This window comes from Myotis nattereri (assembly GCF_964212035.1).
Source record: "Myotis nattereri genome assembly, chromosome: 10".
NCBI classification, from domain to species: Eukaryota; Metazoa; Chordata; class Mammalia; order Chiroptera; family Vespertilionidae; genus Myotis; species Myotis nattereri.
In genome coordinates, this window is record NC_138085.1 from 56,685,523 (window position 1) to 56,707,233 (window position 21,711).

Sequence of the window (21,711 nt, forward strand, 5' to 3'; positions counted from 1 at the left end):
AAAGCAACACTTGGCTTCCCCCAAGTGGGATACAGGCCCCGCAACCACCCTGGAGTGACACCCCACTAAATTGCAGCCAATGCTGCCAAGACCCCATTGCATAAAATGTGGCCCACAGCCCAGCCCAGTCCTGAAATGGTTGCTGTGGGCACTGGGTAATGACATCATATAGCAATGCTCAGCTTCCTCTCCCTTGCGACTAGCCTCCTTACAGTTTCTTCAGCCAGGAATATGACTTGCTGTGTAGCCAGGTGAAAACATTTGACACTATAACCAAATGTCTGTGAAGCGTTTTCCCATGCCTCATCTCATTTGATCCTCACAGAAGTCCTGGAGCAGGTAGATAGGAGATTCGGTGGAATCCTATTTTCTTTTCGTTAGCCGGAAAACGGAGATTTAGAAAGTTTAGAAATTTGACCCTACTGAAAAGAAATAAGAAATGGCAGACCTTGAAAAAGACTTCAGGTTTTCTCACTGAGCAGAATATAGTCAAACACTGCTGCAGTTAAGTATTTTACCCTTTGTTCTCCCTGCATGATCTACAATAATAGTCTGCTTTGTGTTGATATTTACTGCTGTGTTGCTGACAATTACCTGAAAGAGAAGTTGCGGTGCTTCACTGGGCTGGAGAAAGTTTAGCTACATCAGAAAGCAGGTCTAATTAAGCAAGTTGATTCTATATATATAAAAGGCTAAGTTGACTAGCACACGCGTGATACATATAAAGCTCTCGCTGGCACCAATCGCATGAATGTGTTTCCATCTGTCATTGTCAATCGTGAATTCGGTTGACATTTCTATTATAGAGAAAGGGCGAATAGTGATATTGAAATATTTCTTCTAATTATTTTTTTTTCAGTGTGCATGAATCCGTGCACCAGGACACTAGTATATTTATAAAGATCAAACTGGCTTATGTTCTAAGTGTTTAGGCATTCAGGAAATAGGACTCATGGGATGTGCATGATTTCTGGTTCCGGATTTACATATCTATTTACTAGGGTATTTGAAAATGATGTCTTTGGTTTTATATCACCCTGAACTTGCTTTATGCTTGTCCTTCCATTCTCAATGTTTCTTTTTTTCTATAATCATGGGCATATATGATAGAATGTTAGACTGTGCTGGTGAATACAGGCAAGCAGATCCCAGTTGGTCAGTTTTTGACATTGAAGTTTTCTGTAGCTGATGCTGGTCAGACTCGAAGCTTGATATACCAAGATCTGAAGGGGTCTTCCTGGGATTTTTATACTGACTGACTATTTGGATGGCCAGTATTATGTTTTATATGGAAGAAAGCATTTTCATCCATTCTGGTTTATCTTCTCCATACTGCCTCCCCTAAAAAGAAAGAATTAATCATTCTAAAAATAAATAAGTGCTGTGCTAATAATACATATATACTATGTACCAGATACTATTCTAAATGTTTTATAAATGTCAACTCATTTAAGCCACACAAGAACCCCACATCCACTCCTTTTAATGATGATAAAACTGGTGTTGAATAATCTGCTGAAGGCCACATGTCTAGCAAGTTAGTAGAGTCAGAATAGAATCCTGGTGCCCTGCCTGTGTTCCTGCCCCTAGCCACTGGTTAGGCTAACCAAAGAAGAGTTCAAATACAAATGGTAGAAAGAAAAAGTAAATAGCTTTTTCTAAGTAAAGGGATTTTATGGTTGCATGGTGTGAGATTAGGATATGCAAGTTTATATGATAGACATCCTGAAGCATTTAAGAGTTATTTAAAGAAGAGATCTGAGAACAACATGGTTATCAATGTGTAGAGTACACTGCGAAGGAGAGCATTAATTAGAAAGCTCTCCCTGTGTTGCTAATAAAACCTGTGTCAAAGACTTCAACATTCAGACAGCAGTGGTTCAGAAAACCTGGTTTCCCTGGAAAGTAGTATAAGCATCACCCTGGAACTTGTTAAAAATACAAATTATCAGGCCTTTCTGCAGATCCAAGGAATCTAAAGCAAAGCAATCTATGATTTAATAAGCCCTCTTAGTGATTCTCAGCCACACTAAAGCTTGAGCACCACAGATTTAGAGAAACAGAGGCTGAATTAAGAAATTATTGGAGAGATGGCCAAACTTGACCATAGACTTAGACTAAGTGGGGAGTGTTTAGAATATGGTTAAATTAATCAACCATGCAGCATATTATCATTACATTTTTAGTACCTATCCTATATAATAAAAGCCTAATATGCTAAGTGCCCAGTCCTCTGTTCAACCAATCAAAGCACAATATGCTAATAATGTGCTAAGGCCTCTCAACTGTGTGCTATCATATGCACTGACCATCAGAGGCCAGATGCTCTGACTAGTAGGTTAGCTTGTTGCTGGGGTCCCACCAATCAGGACTGAGCAAGATGGGCTAGACACACCCTGGATCTCTCCTGGGGTCCCTCTCCAGCTGGCCAACCTCCCGCGTCTCTCCCTGGCCCTAATCATGCACCAGTGGCGTCCCTCATCCTGGCCTGCACCCTCTTGCAATTCAGGAGCCCTTGGGGGATGTTGGAAAGCCGGTTTTGGCCCAATCCCATAGGCCAGGCCAAGAGACCCCACTGGTTCACGAATTTGTGCACCAAGCCTCTAGTCTAAAATATGTACATATGAATAAATAACAATCATTTATATTTAGTGCTTACTATAGAGACTGTTCCCATTGAATTGCATGCAGTGTTCTAATCATATTAAAGATGAGGAAACTGGGACAAAGGGCTATTTAATCCAATGTCACAGGAATAATAATAACTCAGATTCAAACTCATAGCCAGGCACTCATTGCAAGTTGTCCTGCTACATTATGAGCACATTCAAATCCAAAGAGTTTGTTGGCAACACAATTTGGTTAAAATGACTATACAGACAATATAAGATGACAGTGGTTGAAAGATGACATATGTCTGGTTGGTGCCCAAGCAATGGCCATGATAGTTAAAGATGTAGTTATAGAGAAATCTCTATGATGCTTCCTTGATGTTTAGGCAGATAATGTCATAAATGAACATTTTACATAAATAAAACAAGAGAAGAGATAGAGAACATAAAGTACTTCTGTCCTAAACACTGCTAACCTTAATTGAATAAATCTATTCATGTTTCACAGGTCAGACTGTACATACGGGCTTTTAATTTGAGTGAATTGGGCATCATGCTGGCTGATGTTGGGTTCCCACTATTCCCTCCTATTCATTATATCAGTCCTAGGTAATAGCTAAATTGACTGAATTCACAATCTATATCTCTGACTGGATCATAGGTGGCAGGAGATGAAAGTGCACTTCCAGATAAGTAAACACTTCATAAACCTGACTTTTCCGAAATATTGTTACTTCTCTGGGCCTTGTGTTTATCATCTGAATAAGAAAGAGATTGCACTACAGAATCTCCAGGGATGCTTTTAGCCTGGCATTTCTTTATTTTTTATTTTTCATGTTTTACTCTTACTACTGGGGCTCTTCTAATCTGCTCGTTTCTCAGAATACCCTTAGGGACCTGGAGTAACTCATAAAGGTAACAGGATCAGAGGTTTATCTTTACAACTTCATCAATGACCCCCTCTTCTGAGCCTCTCTCTCTCTCTCTTTTTTTTTGTTGTCCCTGTGCACCCATCAGGAAGAATATATGCACCCCTATGTTCATAGCAGCGTTATTCACAGTAGTTAATATTTGGAGTCTGTCTCTCTTTTTATTCTCTTTCGTTCCCAGCCCTGAATGCAGGTAGAGGAATAGGTGGGATCTGCTCACCCCTTCCTTTGTGCTGACACCAGTAGAAACGTGAAATGCAAGACTGACAATCACCTCGTTTTTAATTTTTAAAAGATCGGTGCTGCCTATGGGTTTTAATATACTTCTCCTCTGCGGCTTTTAGTGTCTACATTTTTATTTAAAAAGCTTAATACTGAACTGTAAAAATGTCCAATTATGTTTAAGAAAAGCACGGAAAGGTTGAAAGTGTCTGCCTGACAACCACCCTGTTTCTGGAGACAGAAGGGTTGATTTTTTGGAATATGAAAAAATAATTTGAAATGACCTGTCCTTTTCTATCTCTCCCCACACCCTCCCTTCCATCCATTCTCCTCTCTCCTTCTGTTTCCTTTGTTTTTATCCCCTCAGCTTTCAAATCCATCTCTCATTTCTTAACTCTGTTGTCTGACTTATGCTACCTGCCTTCTTATTCATCATAAATCAACTGTGAATGGACCTAGGACAATTTACGTGCACAGCTATTAGGTTCTTTTGGTAAGTCTCAGTAGCCACAGTTGTTAGAAAAGAATGAGGGTTAACCACTATTCCAAGAATTTCTCTAAGTCCAGGTCATAGTGAATGTAAGATGCAGACCAACCTATGCTACGGAATCAGACATTTAAGTAAGCACAGGATCTTAGAGCCTGTTCTGGATGCTTGATGAAGTCCCAGCTCTTGGTTATTTTAAATGCCTGAGAAAATGACTTTCCAAAAAGGTTTTCATGAAGATAAGATGGCAGTATTGCAGGGGCATCATCCAGCTCATCATCTGTCAGAATTAGGTGACTAAGATCTGTTAAAGATCACTAATAGCACCCATTTCATGTGGTTTTTGTGAACTGATACATTTACATCTCTCAGAGTTGTGCCAGTTACAGATGTGTCAGTTATTATTACTATTGCTATGGTGCCATTCCTTAGAGTGAAGGATGAAAGGGCTCTTATATTCACATATTCTATTTAAGTAGAAGCAAAGCATGTCTATAAGGTATTTTGGCCAACCCACATTTCTTGAATATTAATGATTTCATAAAGATAACCCATTTCTAACTTTCATTACACCGATTGACAAGCCGATGATAACCTACTTCTAACATACCTTGTAATTAATTAGCAAAGCCACATCATGATGAGAGATGATGATAGCTCAAGGCTTCTGGAAGCCACCTCTGGCTTCTATAATTCTGGCTGACACTGGGGCATAAATTTCTGATGAAGGCAGCTGACTCTCTTGGGACACAGAATAACACTAGCACACATTTATACTCCACGGTCTATGCTGAAATATTTAAGAGTATATTTCAGAGAGCTAGGCAGGCACCCTGTCTCCTGCAGCCAATTCTTCACTCACCTAACCCCAGTTTGTCAAATGCTGCCTCAGTTTCCTTTAAATAGTGTATTTCTAGCCACAAGGACTGACCAGCTGAAGAGACATAGAGTAAGCGCAAGCTTTATTCGCTTCACTCAGATTAGGCATGTGTTTACTCACAAGACTTTGCTCTACTCTCTGTACAGAGAATCACTCTTTGTTCCACCAGATTACAGCCATTTATTATAAATATTGCAGCATCAGTATCACAGCATCCACGCTAGAACCTCCTAAGTATTGCAAAGGTGCCCTAGACATCTGCCCGAAACACTACAGCTACAATTTCTTTTGTCAAGGAAGCAATAAATATTTCTTTTTTAGCTCTTGAGACGCTAGTAAAACTGAGATTTCTGGCCTATCCTTTCCCTAAACCCGTCTTTATCTCCCAGGGTCCCAGGCAATATAAGACAGACGGGGAGCCTCTTCTTCATTCAATTCTCTTGGGAGGGTTGATCAGAAGTTTCTTTACTTAATTCTATTTCTATGGCTTAATTTATACAACTAATTCTCCAAAGTCCCAGCCCCATCCTTCCCTGGTAATCAAGAGAATAACAAATATAGTTAGTACTTATTAATTATGGATATGAATTCACCTCCTCACTAAAATGTGTAAACCCCCACGTCCTGGCCAGGTAGCTCAGTTGGTTAGGGTATCATCCTGATACACCAAGATTGTTGGTTTGATCCCCAGTCAGGGCACATGCAAGAATCAACCAATGATTACATAAATAGTTGGAACAATGAATTGATATTTCTCTCTCTCTCCCTCCAGCCTTCTCTATTTCCCTCTCCCCCCGATTCTTTCTTCCTCCTTCCTCCTTCTCTTCCTCCTCATCCCTTCCTCTCTCTCAAATCAATTTTAAAAAGTATCAAAAAAAATTGCAATCCCCAAATCAACACCCATGGCACAATGCTGGTCATTAACAGACATGCACAGAGTGGCAAAAATTTGAGTCCCGACACCCATGTTGTTACCTGAGGTCAAACAACACAACACTCTACCTTGTTTCAGCTCTTGTATTATAAACAAGGGGCCTTTTTGTGGTCTATTTAGTGGCACATTTTTCACATTTTTGTATGCTTTTTGTTGATCACTTTGCTGTTTAAAATGGCCACTACACATAATGCTGAAGTGCTAACATTCCTAAGCAAAGGAGGCTGAGGCACACCTTACGGAGAAAATAGGTATTAGGTAAGCTTCGTTCAGGCTTGAGTTATATTGATGTCAGCTGTGAGTTCACTGTTAATGAATCAAGAGTACATATTCAATAAGATGTCTTTAACCAGAAAAACACATAAAACAAGGTTATATATTGATTAGTTGATAAAAATGTTGTGGCCAGCGGCTTGCATGAACTTAACTCCTCGGGGCATTGGTTCAGGTTTGGCTAATTCAGTGTTCACAGTGACTTTATAGACCATAACAACTGGGAAGAATGAGAATTAACTGCTTGTTCTAAGAGACTGACTTACATTTCACATATGCTGGGCACTAGAGGGAGTACAAAGAAAGATTGGACTCTGTTCCCCTTCAGGAATTCCTGTAGTTGGTGAGGGGAGGACAGATTAACACTATAGAGGAGGGCAGTGAGAGCAATGCAGTGCTCTGCATTTCCTGTAGATGGAAAGAACTGAACGCATTGTGCAGGCTCATCAGCTCGATAGGTGAGACCTGTATGGGAGGAAAAGCATAATGCCTTAATTGTGGGGAGCATTTGGTATCTTTTAAATCACTCTCACATTAAATATCGCATTATATCCTTCCTGCCCTGTGGGATTCTTAGGGAAGATAGGAACATGACTATTTTATAAAGGAAGCCAGGGAGCCTCAGGGAGAGGCTGAGTAACGAATCGGGCATCACTGGTAAATGGCAGTGCCAAGGAGGCAGCACAGGCCCCCTCCCTCTGCTCTTTCCCTGGGAACACTGTGAAAGATCAAGTTCACAACAGGAGCCTGGGGTCCTGGAACCATACCGGGGAGGGTGATATCCTCTTCTTCCCTTTGGAAGCTTGACTTGATATTTCAAAAATGAATAATCACCACCCTGGACTCTGAGTGAAAATGCAGAGGCTGAAAAAAGAATACAATGAAGAGGAAGGGGTCCAGGGATAACGGTGGCAACAGGACACAGTGGAAGGTGCAGGATTTGGAGTCTGTTGGTTTCTGAGCAGTTAGGGGAAAGTTAGGAGATACAGCATCTTTAAGTAAATAAATGTACCTTCTTTAGCATGGCTAAGCCATTTCAATTCGTGAACTGAAGAATTATCTTCTTAGCAGAAGGACATAAACTTTTGACAGGAACCTAAGATGACAAATTGCGACGGATTTGACTTAGGGGCCCCCTAGACACTGTTACAGAGCGACCCCCAGTGTCCCTGGGTCCCCTCTCTGCATGGACTGTGAAGCAATATAGAAGTCTGAATGGCCACTTGTATGAATGGTTGATTTAAGTGAAATCCTTCTAGATTACTTTTTTTTTTTTCAATATGGACTTCACATTTGTTGATACAAGGGATAATATAGACAAGGAAAGCCTGTGGGAAGTAATATCTATTCTGAGTTGTTTCCCTCTCTCTTTACATAGAAATAAAGACAGAAAATGACCAGTCACTGGACATGTCATAGTTTTTATCATCTTTTGGAAACTGGAGGAGTGTTTCCGCCATAATCCCAAATCTTAGCTGCCAGCCTCAGGAACTGTGGTCCTCCTTGCCAACTTCACTCGCTGTGCTTGCTGGCTTTTGAGATTTTTTAATGTGTGTTAGCTTTGCTAGTCTTTCATCCAAGACACACAGTTAGAGACACAGCATTTCACCAGTGGGATATAAATGTCCTCTCTTTCTTGGGGATACTGGATTTAGGAATTTTTGTTTCTTGATGCTATTTTCCTAATGAGACAGCGTGAGAGAAGACAGAACTCTGCTGTTATAAAAAAAAAATCGCCAGAGCTGGGCTTCTATAGAGATCTTGTGGGTTCCTAAATATCCCTAAGGTGTTTGATTGAAACACAGGCAAGCTCATTCCTCCTGTTTCTCTCCTCTGCTGTCCACTTTCCCACCTGTCCCCTTTCCCTCTTGCACTCTCCCCTTTTCTCTTTCCCTCAGCTGCCTGTGCACACACCCCGTTTCTCCTGTGTGTTTCCGTTCCCTGCACTTCCACCGCCTTATGAGATAGGATATTGTAGTGGGAACGGGGGCTCTTTGTTATGAGTCATATCTGTAATTCACAGATCATCAGACCTGATGCCTGAGTAGATGGTGTCAAGCCATCTTTGGCAGACCGGGTTTGAATACCTGGCAGAACAAGTTTGGTCCAATAAAAAGAGCAGAATTCGTTCCCTTTTCAGAGCTCTCAGGACACTGGTTACTCTAAACCATAGGGGTAGGGGAAGGGTGCCATTTGCCATTGGAATGCAGGCGGAGGGATCACCTGGCAGAGGAGGGAGAGTTGCTTTTGAGGTGTTCCCCGCATTGCCATCCACGTGTCCCTTGGATGCGTGGAGAATGCGTGAGAGAGGCAAAGCGGGGTGATCTTTGTGGGAAGCTAGACCAGCCTCCCTCCTTACATAGGCTCGTCCTCTGCATTGCATCCCAGCTTCAGTGATTTGCTATTTGGAGACTGCAGATTTGCATAGAGCCCCCTCGCTTCGCCAGCGCCAGCGTGTGTGTGGTATTTCTTTTCTTTTCTTTTTTTTTTTCTCTCCCTCTCTCTGCCCTGCACTCCTCTGCTGCTGCTCTTCCCTCGCTCTGCTTCTCCCGTCCAGTCCCCGCTTCCCTCCTCGGGGTGCCCTCTTGCCTCCGACCCCCGCGCCTGGTGTGAGTGTCGGGAGGCAGCGGGCGCTGATCGCCTCGGGAGCAGGCGATGCGCGCCGCTGCTCCGCGCGCTGCCCGCGGGAGGCTGGCACGAGCTGGCCCGCCGGCCGGGGCCGCGTGGAGAGAAGGGGCGCCCGGATTCCATGGGGTCTGCTGCTCCCCGGAAAGGAGGCTGGGCCGGCGAAGTGGCCTCCCCAGTCCCCGCGCACAATGCTAAACGGATTGACCTAGCGGCTCGGCGGCGGACGGCTGTCATGTAGAAGTGAGGACCCTCCGGGAGGAGCTTTCAACCGTCTCCCCGCTCCCCACCCCCTGGCACGCGCTCGCGCCCGAAACTCTTTGGGAGTCTCACCGGAGAGCCTGGAGCCCTGGAACTCGGGGAGCAGCCGCCCTCCCCGCACTGGCTGTTCTCGGGGGCTGCCTTTCGGGACAAGTCCCCCCCGTCGGCTGCATCGGCCTCGGCTATGTTTTGGATTCTTTGGGGGACAAGGCGCGGCGGACTCCAGGACCCCGAGAAGACTGTCCGAAGGAGGGAGAGGATGGGTGCTCTGGCTCGGTGAGGCGGCGCCCCGCAGCCCACCCTGAGCTGCCCGCCTGCCTGCTCCCGGGTGCCCTCTCCCCTCCCTGCGCCCCAAACTTTGCCTCCCGTGGTAGCTGCTCCTCCGCGGGCGCCCCGCCATGTACCAGAGGATGCTCCGGTGCGGAGCCGAGCTGGGCTCGCCCGGGGGCGGCGGCGGCGGCGGCGGCGGCGGCGCAGGGGGGCGCCTGGCCCTGCTCTGGATCGTCCCGCTCACCCTCAGCGGCCTTCTAGGAGTGGCGTGGGGGGCGTCCAGCTTGGGCGCGCACCACATCCACCATTTCCATGGCAGCAGCAAGCATCATTCAGTGCCTATTGCAATCTACAGGTCACCTGCATCCTTGCGAGGCGGACACGGTGGGTCTGAGATGCCAAGTTCTCCGGGGTTACTCCCGGCCTCCCCGCTTTCAACCCCGCGCTGGCTTTTCAGCCCCTAAGGCTCAGGGAAATGGGAGCGCAGGAAAGGGAGGCGCGTTTGGGTGTGCTTGGTGGGAACCACTGATCTCTTTGAAGACAATAGAAGAGGGATGGGGAAGGCATCCGGTGTGTTTGTGGTGAGGGGTGGGAGGGGCATCCCCGGTGAGGGTGCTGGAGAGAGACGTGGGGCACCTATGAAGGGACCATTCTTGGCTGGGCATCTGGGCCCCCTGGGAAGGGGGCGTTACTAGCCCGAAGGTCACTCTGTGTGGCTGATGGGGCGCTGTGCTCAGCCCAGGGACCTGAGCGCCAGTGGGAGGAGGGCTCTGCAGAACCTTTTGTCTGCGCTGTGGGCTGCCCCACCTCCTGCCCATTTCCCTGGCCTTGGGGAGGGACAGGTTCCGGACCGCACATTCCTCCAGAGTGTGCCAGATGGCAGTGCCAGCCAAGGCGGGGGGCCCGGGACTCACTCAACAGGAGTCCAGTCCCTTTTGCCCCCACCTCTTCCCTTAATTGGAGAAGGTAGGAAGGTAACTGAGGCTGACCAACCTCTGCTAGGCTCAGAAAAGACCTCTGCACACCACCCCTTTCCCCCACCCCCCACACACATTCTCTTATTTTTCTTGGTGATTAGGCTCAGCTCTTTTCTAAACACAGCAGGGAGGCTTGGCTACCCCAACCCATCTCCCTGAGGTCATGTCTGAAGGCTGTTGGGGTAAGGGATGTCTTTGCTTTCTCTTTCTTCAGCTTAGTGCTTCCGAGGGAGGGAAGGTGAGCCAATGCTGGTTGGTGTAAGTCCGGAGGTCTGCTTGGAGGAGGAGAATTTAGAGCAAAGAGAAGCTATTCTCATCCTGTTGGGGTTTTTTTGTTTTGTTTTTGTTTGTGTGTGTGTGTGTGTGTGTGTGTGTGTGAAGAGTAGAATGTGAAGGAAAGCCTTGGGGGGCAGATTCCTTCTCCAGAGTGGCCAGCAATGTGAGACCAGGTTCCTCTCATCTTCAGATAAAAGTCTATTTCAGATTCCTTGAACTGACAGTAAAAATGTATCAAACTGTGTTTGTCAATCTCTCCCCACTTCCAATCTGCTCCCCCAGTTTAAAGTCCACTACTTTAAAAAGCAGGGCAAAAGTTGTTGTGGACACTCTTTCTCATATTCCATCCCCCCTTCCTTTCCTTCCAGGGCCCCTCCCTCTTTCAGACTCGGTTCAGCTCTGGACCCTTGGTCCTGCTCCCTAGTAATTCTTCTCCCCTGAGCAGCCGCCGGTGATGCCAGGATGGCCCTCTTCCCCAGGGACATGCAAAGCATATAGCTTCACCTACCTGAAGAGAGAAGAATAATTCCCCTTAGCAGCCCCTCTTTCGGAGTGGCATGGAGACACACCTCATTTGGGTCCCAGAAATCCCTTCCTTTCCCCAGTCCCCTCTCAAGCATTCTCTCCAGCTTAGAGTGGCTAGGATGGAAGTGATGCCCCAAACTGGGGCATCTTAACTAGGAGTAACATCAAGGATAGAGCCCTGTGAAGCAGCAAGGAGTCTCGGCTCTCACCAGGAGCCCAGCCTGCTGCTCAGTTACCTGGGTGCAGTTCTCACCCACTGCCCTGTCTTTGTGCAGAATTGTGTGAGTTCCAGGGGAGGGAGATGAGTGAGGGCACAGGCGTGGCAGACAGAGAGTGGGTGGGTGGGTGCGCTGAGTTAGATGGGGGTAGGTAAAGGGGTGGGGCACCTAATTGTAGCTTGGATAGTAATCCAATACACATATTCACTTTTCCTTTGCGGTGGCTCTGCCTCTCTCCTGGGAGATCAGGCTCCATTGGGGAGACCACCCAGTGATGAGGGGGGGGGGTGGTGGCGAGAAGGAGAACACTAGGGGGGCCCTGCCAAGAGTGGGCACCCCTTCCTCTGCCCACCACTGCTCTGCCCCAGTCAGGCGCCGTCTGCTGGTCTTTACAAGCATTTCTTTCCCTCCAGAACATAGTGATTGTCTCTGAATGTGAATGAAAAAACCAGGCACATCCATCATTGAAAAAGAGAAAGGATAGGAGAAAAGTAGAGAAAACGGTGTGTGAGTAGCATTTGGCATCGTTCTTTCGAGTCAGAGAACTTTTTCTTTCCTTCAGGTTCTGTTGTTTGTTTTTGAAACTCCCCATCCACTTTGGGCTGAAGCTTTCTGATTCTTTTTTTTTTTTTTTAAATCAGAGTAGCAAACTTGCCAATATCCACCCAATAAAACCCGGTGTGAATTTTTCCTACTTCCTTTATTCCCTCCCTTGAAAAGAGGGAATTAACTCTGGCTAGAGTATAATCAAGGGACATTAAGGATGAAGTAAGCCTTAGGGTGGGGGATGGAGAGGTGTGTGTGTGTGTGTGTGTGTTGGGGTGGGGGCGTGCATAGGGGCTGAGAGCAGGGCAGGCAGGGTGGTGGTAAAAGGAACCTAATAAGGACGAGGTGATGTTGAATTTGTTGGGTCAGTAAACTCCTTCAATATTCAGCTAATTAGACTAAGGGCCCACAAGGAAATAATCTTTGAGCCTAATAGATGAGGGTGAAGGGAAGCAAAAAGGTGAATGGCAATATGGTAAATTCTTAGCTGAAAATCCAGGCAGGTGCAAATGAGGTTTACTTCAAAATTTGAGACTATTGCAAGTGTTATGTATATAGATGAACAAATGAGCCAGTCTGTTTGTATTAGAATTTCTGGGAATCATAAGACATTGTTCTCGTAATAGGGAAAGCGTGTATATGCTTGAAAGTGTACAAGAAAAATCATGCATGGTGAATTTGGGGGAATGACATGAATCTACCCTCTATGTTGTGAAAACTGCAGGGTTGACTCTGAGGGCTCATTCTTCTTCATTTTCTCATCACGCCATGCTTCATTTGCACTATTATGAGGTGTCACTTACAAGGATTGCAGGGTGCTGGAAGCGCTCATGGCTACCCAGAGTATCTTTGTGCAAGCTGACCCAGTTGCAGAGATTATGACGAGAATCTTTTTTTTTTTTTTACATGCACATGAGAAGCAGCATTTGAGATCTCTGCAAGATCCCATTTTATTTTGCATGCACTTAAACAAGTAAATGTTGAAAATACCTCCTAGAAAAAATGATATTTTCCCAGTTAAATAAACAGCAAACTGTGTGATTGTAAAAGATAACAAAGCAAGCCTGCTTGTCATTAAGAATGCTACTTCAAGCCAGCGAAGGTTGAGAGTAGACCAGGGTGCTCATTTAGGATTGCTTTAGTGATGTGCCGTGTGTGCTGAGCATAGAATGATGTTAGTGCAATGCTCAGGCTCCCGTCTCTGCTCCCGGCTTTCCTAAGTACCTCTGCATAGTTTTGAAAATTAGCTTAGAGCCTCTAAATAATTTCAGGAGATAAAGGAATGAGAAAGCCATCACACAGCCGAGCACACCAGTGCCAGGCATTCTCCTCTCACAACTATGAGCTCCGGAAATTATACTGCCATGATTAGCTTATACTATTAAAGGGCAAAAGGGCTTTCCCAGAAGGAAAAGTTAACAGATTTTAAAAGTGTGGATTGTAATTGAAGTAACCCAGTGCTGTTATATAAGGATAATAATATCTTGCTTATAATGTTTCTCATTCCCAGGCACTTTTTTGTGCACATACTAAACTTCTAAGAGGAATGCTGTGTTTTGGAGGGAGTTGTGATTATGATCTTCCTTGTAGGGATACTGAGGCATACTATAGACACACACACACACACACACACACACACACACACACACACACACAGCCAAATCTCCAGTCAGTTAAAGAGGATTTAGAAACAAGACTTCCTGGCCCACAGCCCAGAGCAGTTCCATGATCTCACAGGTTTTGAAACTGGAACTCAGAGGGCCCACCAGGTGCTTCAGTGATTGGTGTTTGGGGTAGAAATTATTACAAGGAACAGGGCAGAGAATTTTGCTTCCAGCACATATTAGCAATAATGAATACTGTGAGAAAGGCTGATGGCAACTCACTGGTGTCCCAGGGATCACTTCATTGATTCAGCTGAGGAGGTTTTTGTTTGTCTTTTGTTTTTCTCAGAGGCAGGAGGTTGCTGTTTGATGGAGCTGATCCCTTTGCTCTTTTGTCTGGCAACCAAGAGAGTTAAAACCTTTCACAATATGTTTGACTTTGCTGCTTTAAAGAAACAGTTAGCTTTTATTGTAATTGATATGTGTGACCCAGAACATTTTTGGCTATGAATATTCTGCTGAACTATAGATATCCCTACCCTACACCTCTTCCTTATTGGGCTTTTTTCACAAAAATGTGCTTCACTGCAATGCAATTTTAGGCAAGATTGCCAGCTAATATTTTTGGGAGCATCTCTGAATCAGTCATGGTCCAAATAATCCAAAACTCTAGGATACTTTTTTGGTGGCCCCTAACTTTAATATACTTATTGCTCAGATTGTCCATTGATTTTTTCAGTAAATATAGAGTATATGCACATTTTTGTTTTTGTACACCAGGTACCATGCAAGGGCGGATAATAATGGGGATGATGGGAATAAAGGTGAGAGAGGAGGAGCCAAGATACTGAAGGCATGACAATCAAAAAAGTTTACAATTTAGTTCTCAAAGTCCAAGCTGTTGTTAGAAAGAGTTAATCTTTAAACAAACAAAAGTTGCTCTTTAAAAACAAAAAGCATAAATCATGTGTATATGTAGCAATCATCTGAGATGCAACATGAAGTGATCTGGTAAAAACATCAACATGGTAAATTGTATCTATATCACTTTCTGTTGTTCTTTAATATTAATGCTCTATAAGAGCTTCTTGAACAATTGCTTTCTTCCATGTTGCTGCATATATTTCCTCTAGCAAAACAGAGTCTTTTATTTTTTAAATAAAGGTAAGACTTGTTTGCAAATGTATTTAAGATAGGTGATTCATTGCCTTAAATGTTTACTATTATATAAGTAATCAAGGCAGCTTGGTCTAGTGAAGTGATTTTCAGGAACATATTTGTGTGAAAATTTGGCCACTGCAGCATACATTGTGTAAATTTACTAAGCTACGTACCCTCACTAAGGGTGTTTTCTCAATATATAAAATGAAAATACACTGAATTGCATCTAGTGAAAAATGAGATCATACATTTGATAAGTGCCTAGAATATAATAAATAGGCCCCTAATAAATTTTTGTCCATAAAATAGATCTTTAGGTTCTTTCCACATCTTGGCTACTCTGAAGAGTGCTACTGTGAACTAATATCTCTTCAAAATCCTGATTTCAATTCTTTTTAATTTTTTGAAGAACCCCTATACTGTTTTCCATAGTGGCTACACCATTTCCTGTTCACAATTTCACAAGGGCTCCAGTTTCTCCACATCCTTGTCTAAACTTGTCTGTTTGATAATAGCCATTATAATAGGTGTGAGGCGATACCTTTTTGTGGTTTTGATTGAATGGATAAAGAAAATCTGGTATATACATAAAATGGAATATTAATCAATCTTAGAAAAAGAAAGATATTCTGTAGTATATGATAACATGAATGAACTTTGAGGATATTATCCTGAGGGAAATAAGTCAGACAAATCCTACATAATTCCACTTATATGAGGTATGTAAAGTAGTCAAATTCATGAATCAGGGAGGGAAATGGTGGTGGCCAGGGGCTGGGGAAAAGAGGAAATAAGTTGATAGTCAATGGAGCCTAAAGTTTCAATTACACCAGATGATTAAGCTCGGAAGATCTGTACAACCTTGTGTCTATAATTAACAATACTCTATAAGCACCTTAAAAATTAAGAGGGTAGATCTCATGTTAATGGTTCTTACAGGACAAAATAAAAAATTTTAAAGAAGAGATTTCAGAGATAGGACACATGTCAGAAAAAAAGAACAAACCTTGAAATCTGGAGACCTGATTTCTAGTTCTAATTCAGCCAGTTATTAACGGTGTGACTTCTGGAATTCATTTACAGCTTTGAACATCAGTTCCCAGAGAGAACGTAGCTCTAAAAATGTGAGGAGCATGTTGCTCTCACTTTATAGATGTGAACACAGAGCTCTAAATAATTTAAGGGAACTGAACTCACAGTCACAGCTAATTAGTAGCAGAGTTGGAAGTAGAACCCATATCTTCTAATTTATCTTCTTCCTCAGTTAGGACACTCTGCCAGGAAACCTATGCTCCAGTAGTGGGGAAAGGCGGTACAGAATACTCTTTAACCTAAGGTAGTCGTTTTTAGATGATAAACTGGGATTAGAACCTAGGTCTTTGGGGGAGATAATAGAGCAACGCAACTTAGTAGAGAAAACCATCTTTGCTCTGCTGTTGTTCATCACCCTAGTCCGCCTCAATGCCTCATTTACATGACATTGTGTACCTGTTTTTAATGAAAGACAGTTTTTGAGTTGTTGCTGTTTGAGTGGTTGAAAATGGCTTTTTATATTGTTTTGTGAATCTTACATATGTGGTGGTGTGTTGTTGTTTTTTGAATTTGGCTAACATCATTTCCAACTTTGAGTTCTAAGATTTCTTTAGTAATAGGATCTCTTAAGATTCTAATGTTCTTTCTTGTCTTTCCCAGAGTCTTATTGATTCCAACTAAACAGACCATAACTGGAGCTATTTTAGCAAAGATTGTATTTGGGTCCCTTAAGCCACCTAGTTGTCTCCATCATTAGTTAAAGATGGTTTACCTCACTGCATAAGAATCATAGTATGTGGGGCAGGCTCCGGGTACCTGCCTAGTACTTGCCTCTCAACTAAGGAATGTCTCTTTGAGAAAAGCACCCGCTTCCTTTTCTTGGCTTTTTGCCCCATCCTTTTTGGTCTGCGTAGGGTGTAGAATATCTCTCTACATAGAAATTGGTAATAGCCTTTTAAACTATTCCATTCTCTCACAAAATGCAAGATTTTATTTTTAGTGTTGATCCTATAACAATTCCCTCAAGCTTTTGACAGAACTTAGTAAAAACAGCCACATTTTAAGTATATATTGCCACAGAGCCCTCAAGTAAAGTGTCTCATTTAATCATCCTAGTAATCCTGGCAGGGCTTATGATCACCACTTTGCTGACAAGGAAGCAGATTTAGAGAGGCGAAGATTCTGCCAGGGTCATTTAATTAATAAGTAGCCACAGTCCTTTTGCTTTTCCACTGCAATATGATAAGAGGCAGGGTTTAAAAATAATACTTCATTTGAATTTAGAAGTCCTGAATTTTGTCCCAGTGTTGTCATTTCCCAGACAAAAAAAAGAAAAAAAAAGAAAAAAGAAAAACAACCCCCCAAGAAACCCAAACCTTTTTTATTTATTTATTTATTTTATTTTTTTAAAAATATATTTTATTGATTTTTACAGAGAGGAAGGGAGAGGGAGAGGGATAGAGAGTTAGAAACATCGATGAGAGAGAAACATCGATTCAGCTGCCTCTTGCACGCCCCCTACTGGGGATGTGCCCGCAACCAGGGTACATGCCCTTGACCGGAATCGAACCCGGGACCCTTCAGTCCACAGGCAGACTCTCTATCCGCTGAGCCAAACCGGCTAGGGCAAACCTTTTTTATTAAGAATAAATTTAACCAAAAAAATAGATAACACATAATTATTAATAATTTCAAGTGAATATTGATGTGGGATTTATATTTTTATTCAAGTGGAAGAAATTTTAGTTAATATTCCATTTTGATACTTGGCAGAAAAATAGGTAGTAAGGTAGGGGTAGATTAATACATGAGGGTCATTTTCAAATTAAATTTAAAGCAATGTACTCAGGCAGTGATAAAAGTTAGTAAAATCAAATAATAACCATTATACTAAAATACTTTGTGACTAAAATATGATTCTTCTGGACAAACTTCCTTTTAGTCACCAAAGATACAAGTAGTTTCAAAGAACCTGCTGTTGATGGTGTGAATTTATTATCTGCGATTTGTGAAATGGAACTGAGGTTGTGTCCAACGGTGTTTCTCCAATAAACTTCAAGACACGTGGCTATGTGCATACTAAGATTGCATGAAGCTTCTAGGAATCTTGTAGCCACTTTTATTGTGAAATTCAAAATACTGTTAGAATTTTTGGCTATGGGATTTCTGATTTAAGTGTATTATGTAATCTGACCCACATTTAATGCAAGATTGTGGACTTTATTTCATGTACATTACATTTTTATGTAAACTTGATGAGAAAAGGTATTATAATCTATCAGAAAATAAGCAACTAGAAAGAAATGAAACTTTAAAGTTAATAGTAATGGAGTGGGTTTTACTATGTGGTAAAGCAGATGACAATGGCATTTCCTGGCTTGGGCATCACTTCTGCACAGTATGTTAATTATGTGAGTTGCTTTGTGACAAACGTCCATACATGTAATTATTTATGTGGTTCAGCCTGTCTTGGATATTAATTACCATGTGATAATCATTACATTTTTCTGGATAACTACAGGATTCGGACCTGGTAAAAAGAAGTGGTGTTCTTGATGCTTCTTAAAATCGAGATGATTTTGGACTCTGAAATTTCTATAATTTTGTACTACGGTTGAATTATCTACAGCATATAGTTCCTCAGCAGGAAGTACACCACTGTGAGTGATTGTGGTGTGTTCTAAAAAGTACATTCAGGACAATATGGAAGCCAGTGTGATGGTGCTCCATCTAATACTATCCCATTAGCACTTTTATTTGGGCTTGCAGAATGATGCTGTAAAGAAGTGTCTACTTCTCCCGAATTTCCTTTCACGTTTTTCAAGATTTTGACTTTGTTAATCAGATTAACACTCTAGTTCATAGCCATGGTGTTTTATATGTAATTATCCCTTTCAATTAGCAAATATGTAGCAATCTGTTGTGGAGAAATAATATTGGAGCATGAATAATTTAAATACCTCTGGGAAGGTTTGCCTGAAAGGTGTATTATCGAAACTGAACTTTCTATTTGTTTTCCAGAGCATTGTTTAGTAGTCTTCTTATTTAATATTTCATATTGATTCCTGAAAATCTTGCCATATTGAACTACTGATGCTCACACACTGATTGAAAATCGATCATTTTGAGATTAAATCTTTTTAAAGATTTTCCTCAACACTCTCAGCTACCCTTCCTTGAAGTCCACACTTAATATTTTCAAAATTGCAATGTGCTGCATCAGTCACTTTTCATGTCTACTATCAAAGTATTAGCATATGCTGGGATAAAATGAATATTAAATTAATCTCTGTCAGCAAAGTGGTTAATTGGGCACGCTGTTAAATATGCAAATAATGTACTTCATTGCCCACTCATTTTTTCCTGGGGACTTGTTCTAAGTGAGAAAATAGTTTTTGATACTGCTATGGACAACGTATCATACCTCAGTTGAAAGCAGAATACTGTTGGCAGATTTCTGATCAACATCTTTATACAAAAGCCTGTGTTTTAGTATCTTCATTAGGTATTGATTGTCTGGGTGCCTCTGTAATGACTAAGACATATAATAACCGTCTATTTGTACTTGCCAGCAATAAAACGTTTGCCTCAGTGATTTTATTTTTAAGCATAAAACTGTACTTTTTCAGAAAATAGAAATTTAAATTACTTTTACACAACAAATAATTCAAAACTTGGCTTGTGGTAAGGAAGTGATTTAAATATTGTAGGAGTATTTCACTACCTAATTTTCTCCAGTAAAAAGGCTGTAAAGACAAAGAACTAGGATTATATAAGTGGTAGTAAATGGCCAATGAAGTTATTTATTTACTGAATAATCATTTCGTCCTTTCTATATATCTGGTACTATTCTAAGCCCTTAGCAAATGATGAACTCATTTAATCCTCACAACAACTCTGTGAGGGAGATAAAGGTAATCTCCCATTCTACACATAGGGATATAAAAGCATAGCAACATTAAGAAATGACAAGGTTGCCCGGCTGGTGCGGCTCAATTGATTGCGTGGCATCCCACGCATCAAGAGGTTGCTAGTTTGATTCTCAGTAGGGCATTGCCTGGGTTGCAGGCTTCATTCCCAGTAGGGGACGTGTAGGTGGCAGCTGATGAATGTTTCTCTCTCATTGATGTTTCTCTCTCCCCCTCCCTTTCTCTATCTCTAAAAATAAATTTTAAAAATCTTAAATTTAAAAATGTCCAGGTTACAAAACTAAGGTCATGGTGTCTACATTTCAACCCATGTAGGCTCAATTCCAAGCCCGTGCACTTAACCCTACGTTATGCTGCCGACAAACATAATTTATCCTGAAGGTATATATTTTCTCCTCCTCCAGCTTTTATCACCAGTGATACATAAAGGACTAACCAAGGACAACTATCTGGATCTACTTGGTTTAATTTCCAACAAGTCTTTTCACTGAAGGTTTAGTGCCTCATCCTTATCTTCCAATTTTGTTTGTAAGCATCTTGCTTCTAACTATATAGGGCATCAGGAGGCCTGCCTGTGTCTCCCTCTTTCATCCTTTGTTTTGACTGGTTTATTAATCTGCATATCCACCACCACATCAAGGGTAAAGGGATGATTGATTTAAGATGCTTATTCATGTTTATTAACTTCATTCCTTCTAGTTGGTAAATACATTCCCCACCAAATTGATAGATCTCCTGTGATAATAGACTAATTTGCAAGCTCATCCATGGTTTACAATTAAAAGGGAACAGTTGCAATGTATCTGATTATGCGATTATATTCTCATGAGATGAAAGGAATCCCTCTGTAAATGATTTTAAAAATTGTATAGTTCTGAAGGCATGGTATAAAGAAAACACTGACAATTAATAAGCTAAGTATTCATCCCCATTTTAATTATGGTTTCTTTATGAAACCTTGAAGACTTAGGAAAAAAACAAATTGTATTGGTTATATATGCATGGCATTATATGACTACACAATGAATGTAGGCATTTCTCCCACTCATTTCTAATTAGACTCTTGAGTTAAGCATGATTCAGAAAGGATGGTAAATGCTTTGAGGTTTGAGTCTCCTAGCTAAAGTTTTCTTAAAGATTCTTTTGTTTCTCCAATTTAACAACAGAATTTTTGTTTCAGTTTATTTACTGGCATTATATTCGTTTCACATATAACATCACAGGCATTCTAGGAATTTCCTAGCAAGATAAAATATTACTCTATTAGATTTCATTGCACCCACTAACTGGCCCTGGGCAGGTTTCTAAACCATTGGGAGCCTCAGTTTCCTCAAGAGTAAAATAGGCCTATGATTCTACTCCATAGGTTTGTTGTGTAGACTACCTACTTTATGAAATCATATGGCACCAGACCTCACAAATAACTGCTGCTGATTAACCTGTCTCCTGCAGTGGGTCTTCTCTGCTCTGGACTCCACTAAATAAGACACCAGGAAGGGTTGAGGCTATTAAAATGACCATCCTTAGAGTCTTTTAAAACTAACTATCCTAGTATCATGCTAGGTTGACTTAGTAGATTCCTTAAGTAAAGATAAGGGTTGGCATTGAAATCCTTTCCTGGCATTTGATTTACAAAAAAACACACAAAAAAACAAAAACAAAAAACAAACAAACAAACAAAAAGACAGGTATTAACAAGAAGATATGCAGAAAAACAAACTTTTTTTTTCTTCCCTGTGTTCATGTGGGAATTAAACCAGGAAACCTGCATCAGGGCTGAACAGCCAGTGCTAATGATACATCTTTATGTTGGGCTTTGTTTTGTTTCAGGAAATTATTTTAGAATTTACATTAGGAGTTCCTAAGATAGAGTTCAGGAGGAGAGGACATTGATGATCAAGAGAAAATTAAGAAAATGTTTCCACTTACGCCCCCCTCGCCCTCCCATTC

At 41.9% G+C, this 21,711-nt stretch overlaps 1 protein-coding gene across 5 annotated transcripts in view; it reads left to right on the forward strand.

Moving 5' to 3' along the window:
* NRXN1 (neurexin 1) overlaps nucleotides 1-21,711 on the forward strand; it is a 1,005,506-nt gene that overhangs the window by 616,868 nt on the left and 366,927 nt on the right. For 3 of the 5 annotated variants that reach the window (XM_081100746.1, XM_081100747.1, XM_081100748.1), the window contains exon 1: nucleotides 8,973-9,877. The exons of 1 other annotated variant lie outside the window; for it this stretch is intronic. In XM_081100746.1, coding sequence (XP_080956872.1) covers nucleotides 9,622-9,877 — 256 coding nt within the window. In that variant the 5' untranslated portion in view covers nucleotides 8,973-9,621. Of the gene's footprint in view, nucleotides 1-8,649; nucleotides 9,878-21,711 lie in introns of those variants that run through there. One more of the 5 variants, XM_081100749.1, reaches the window with a different exon arrangement.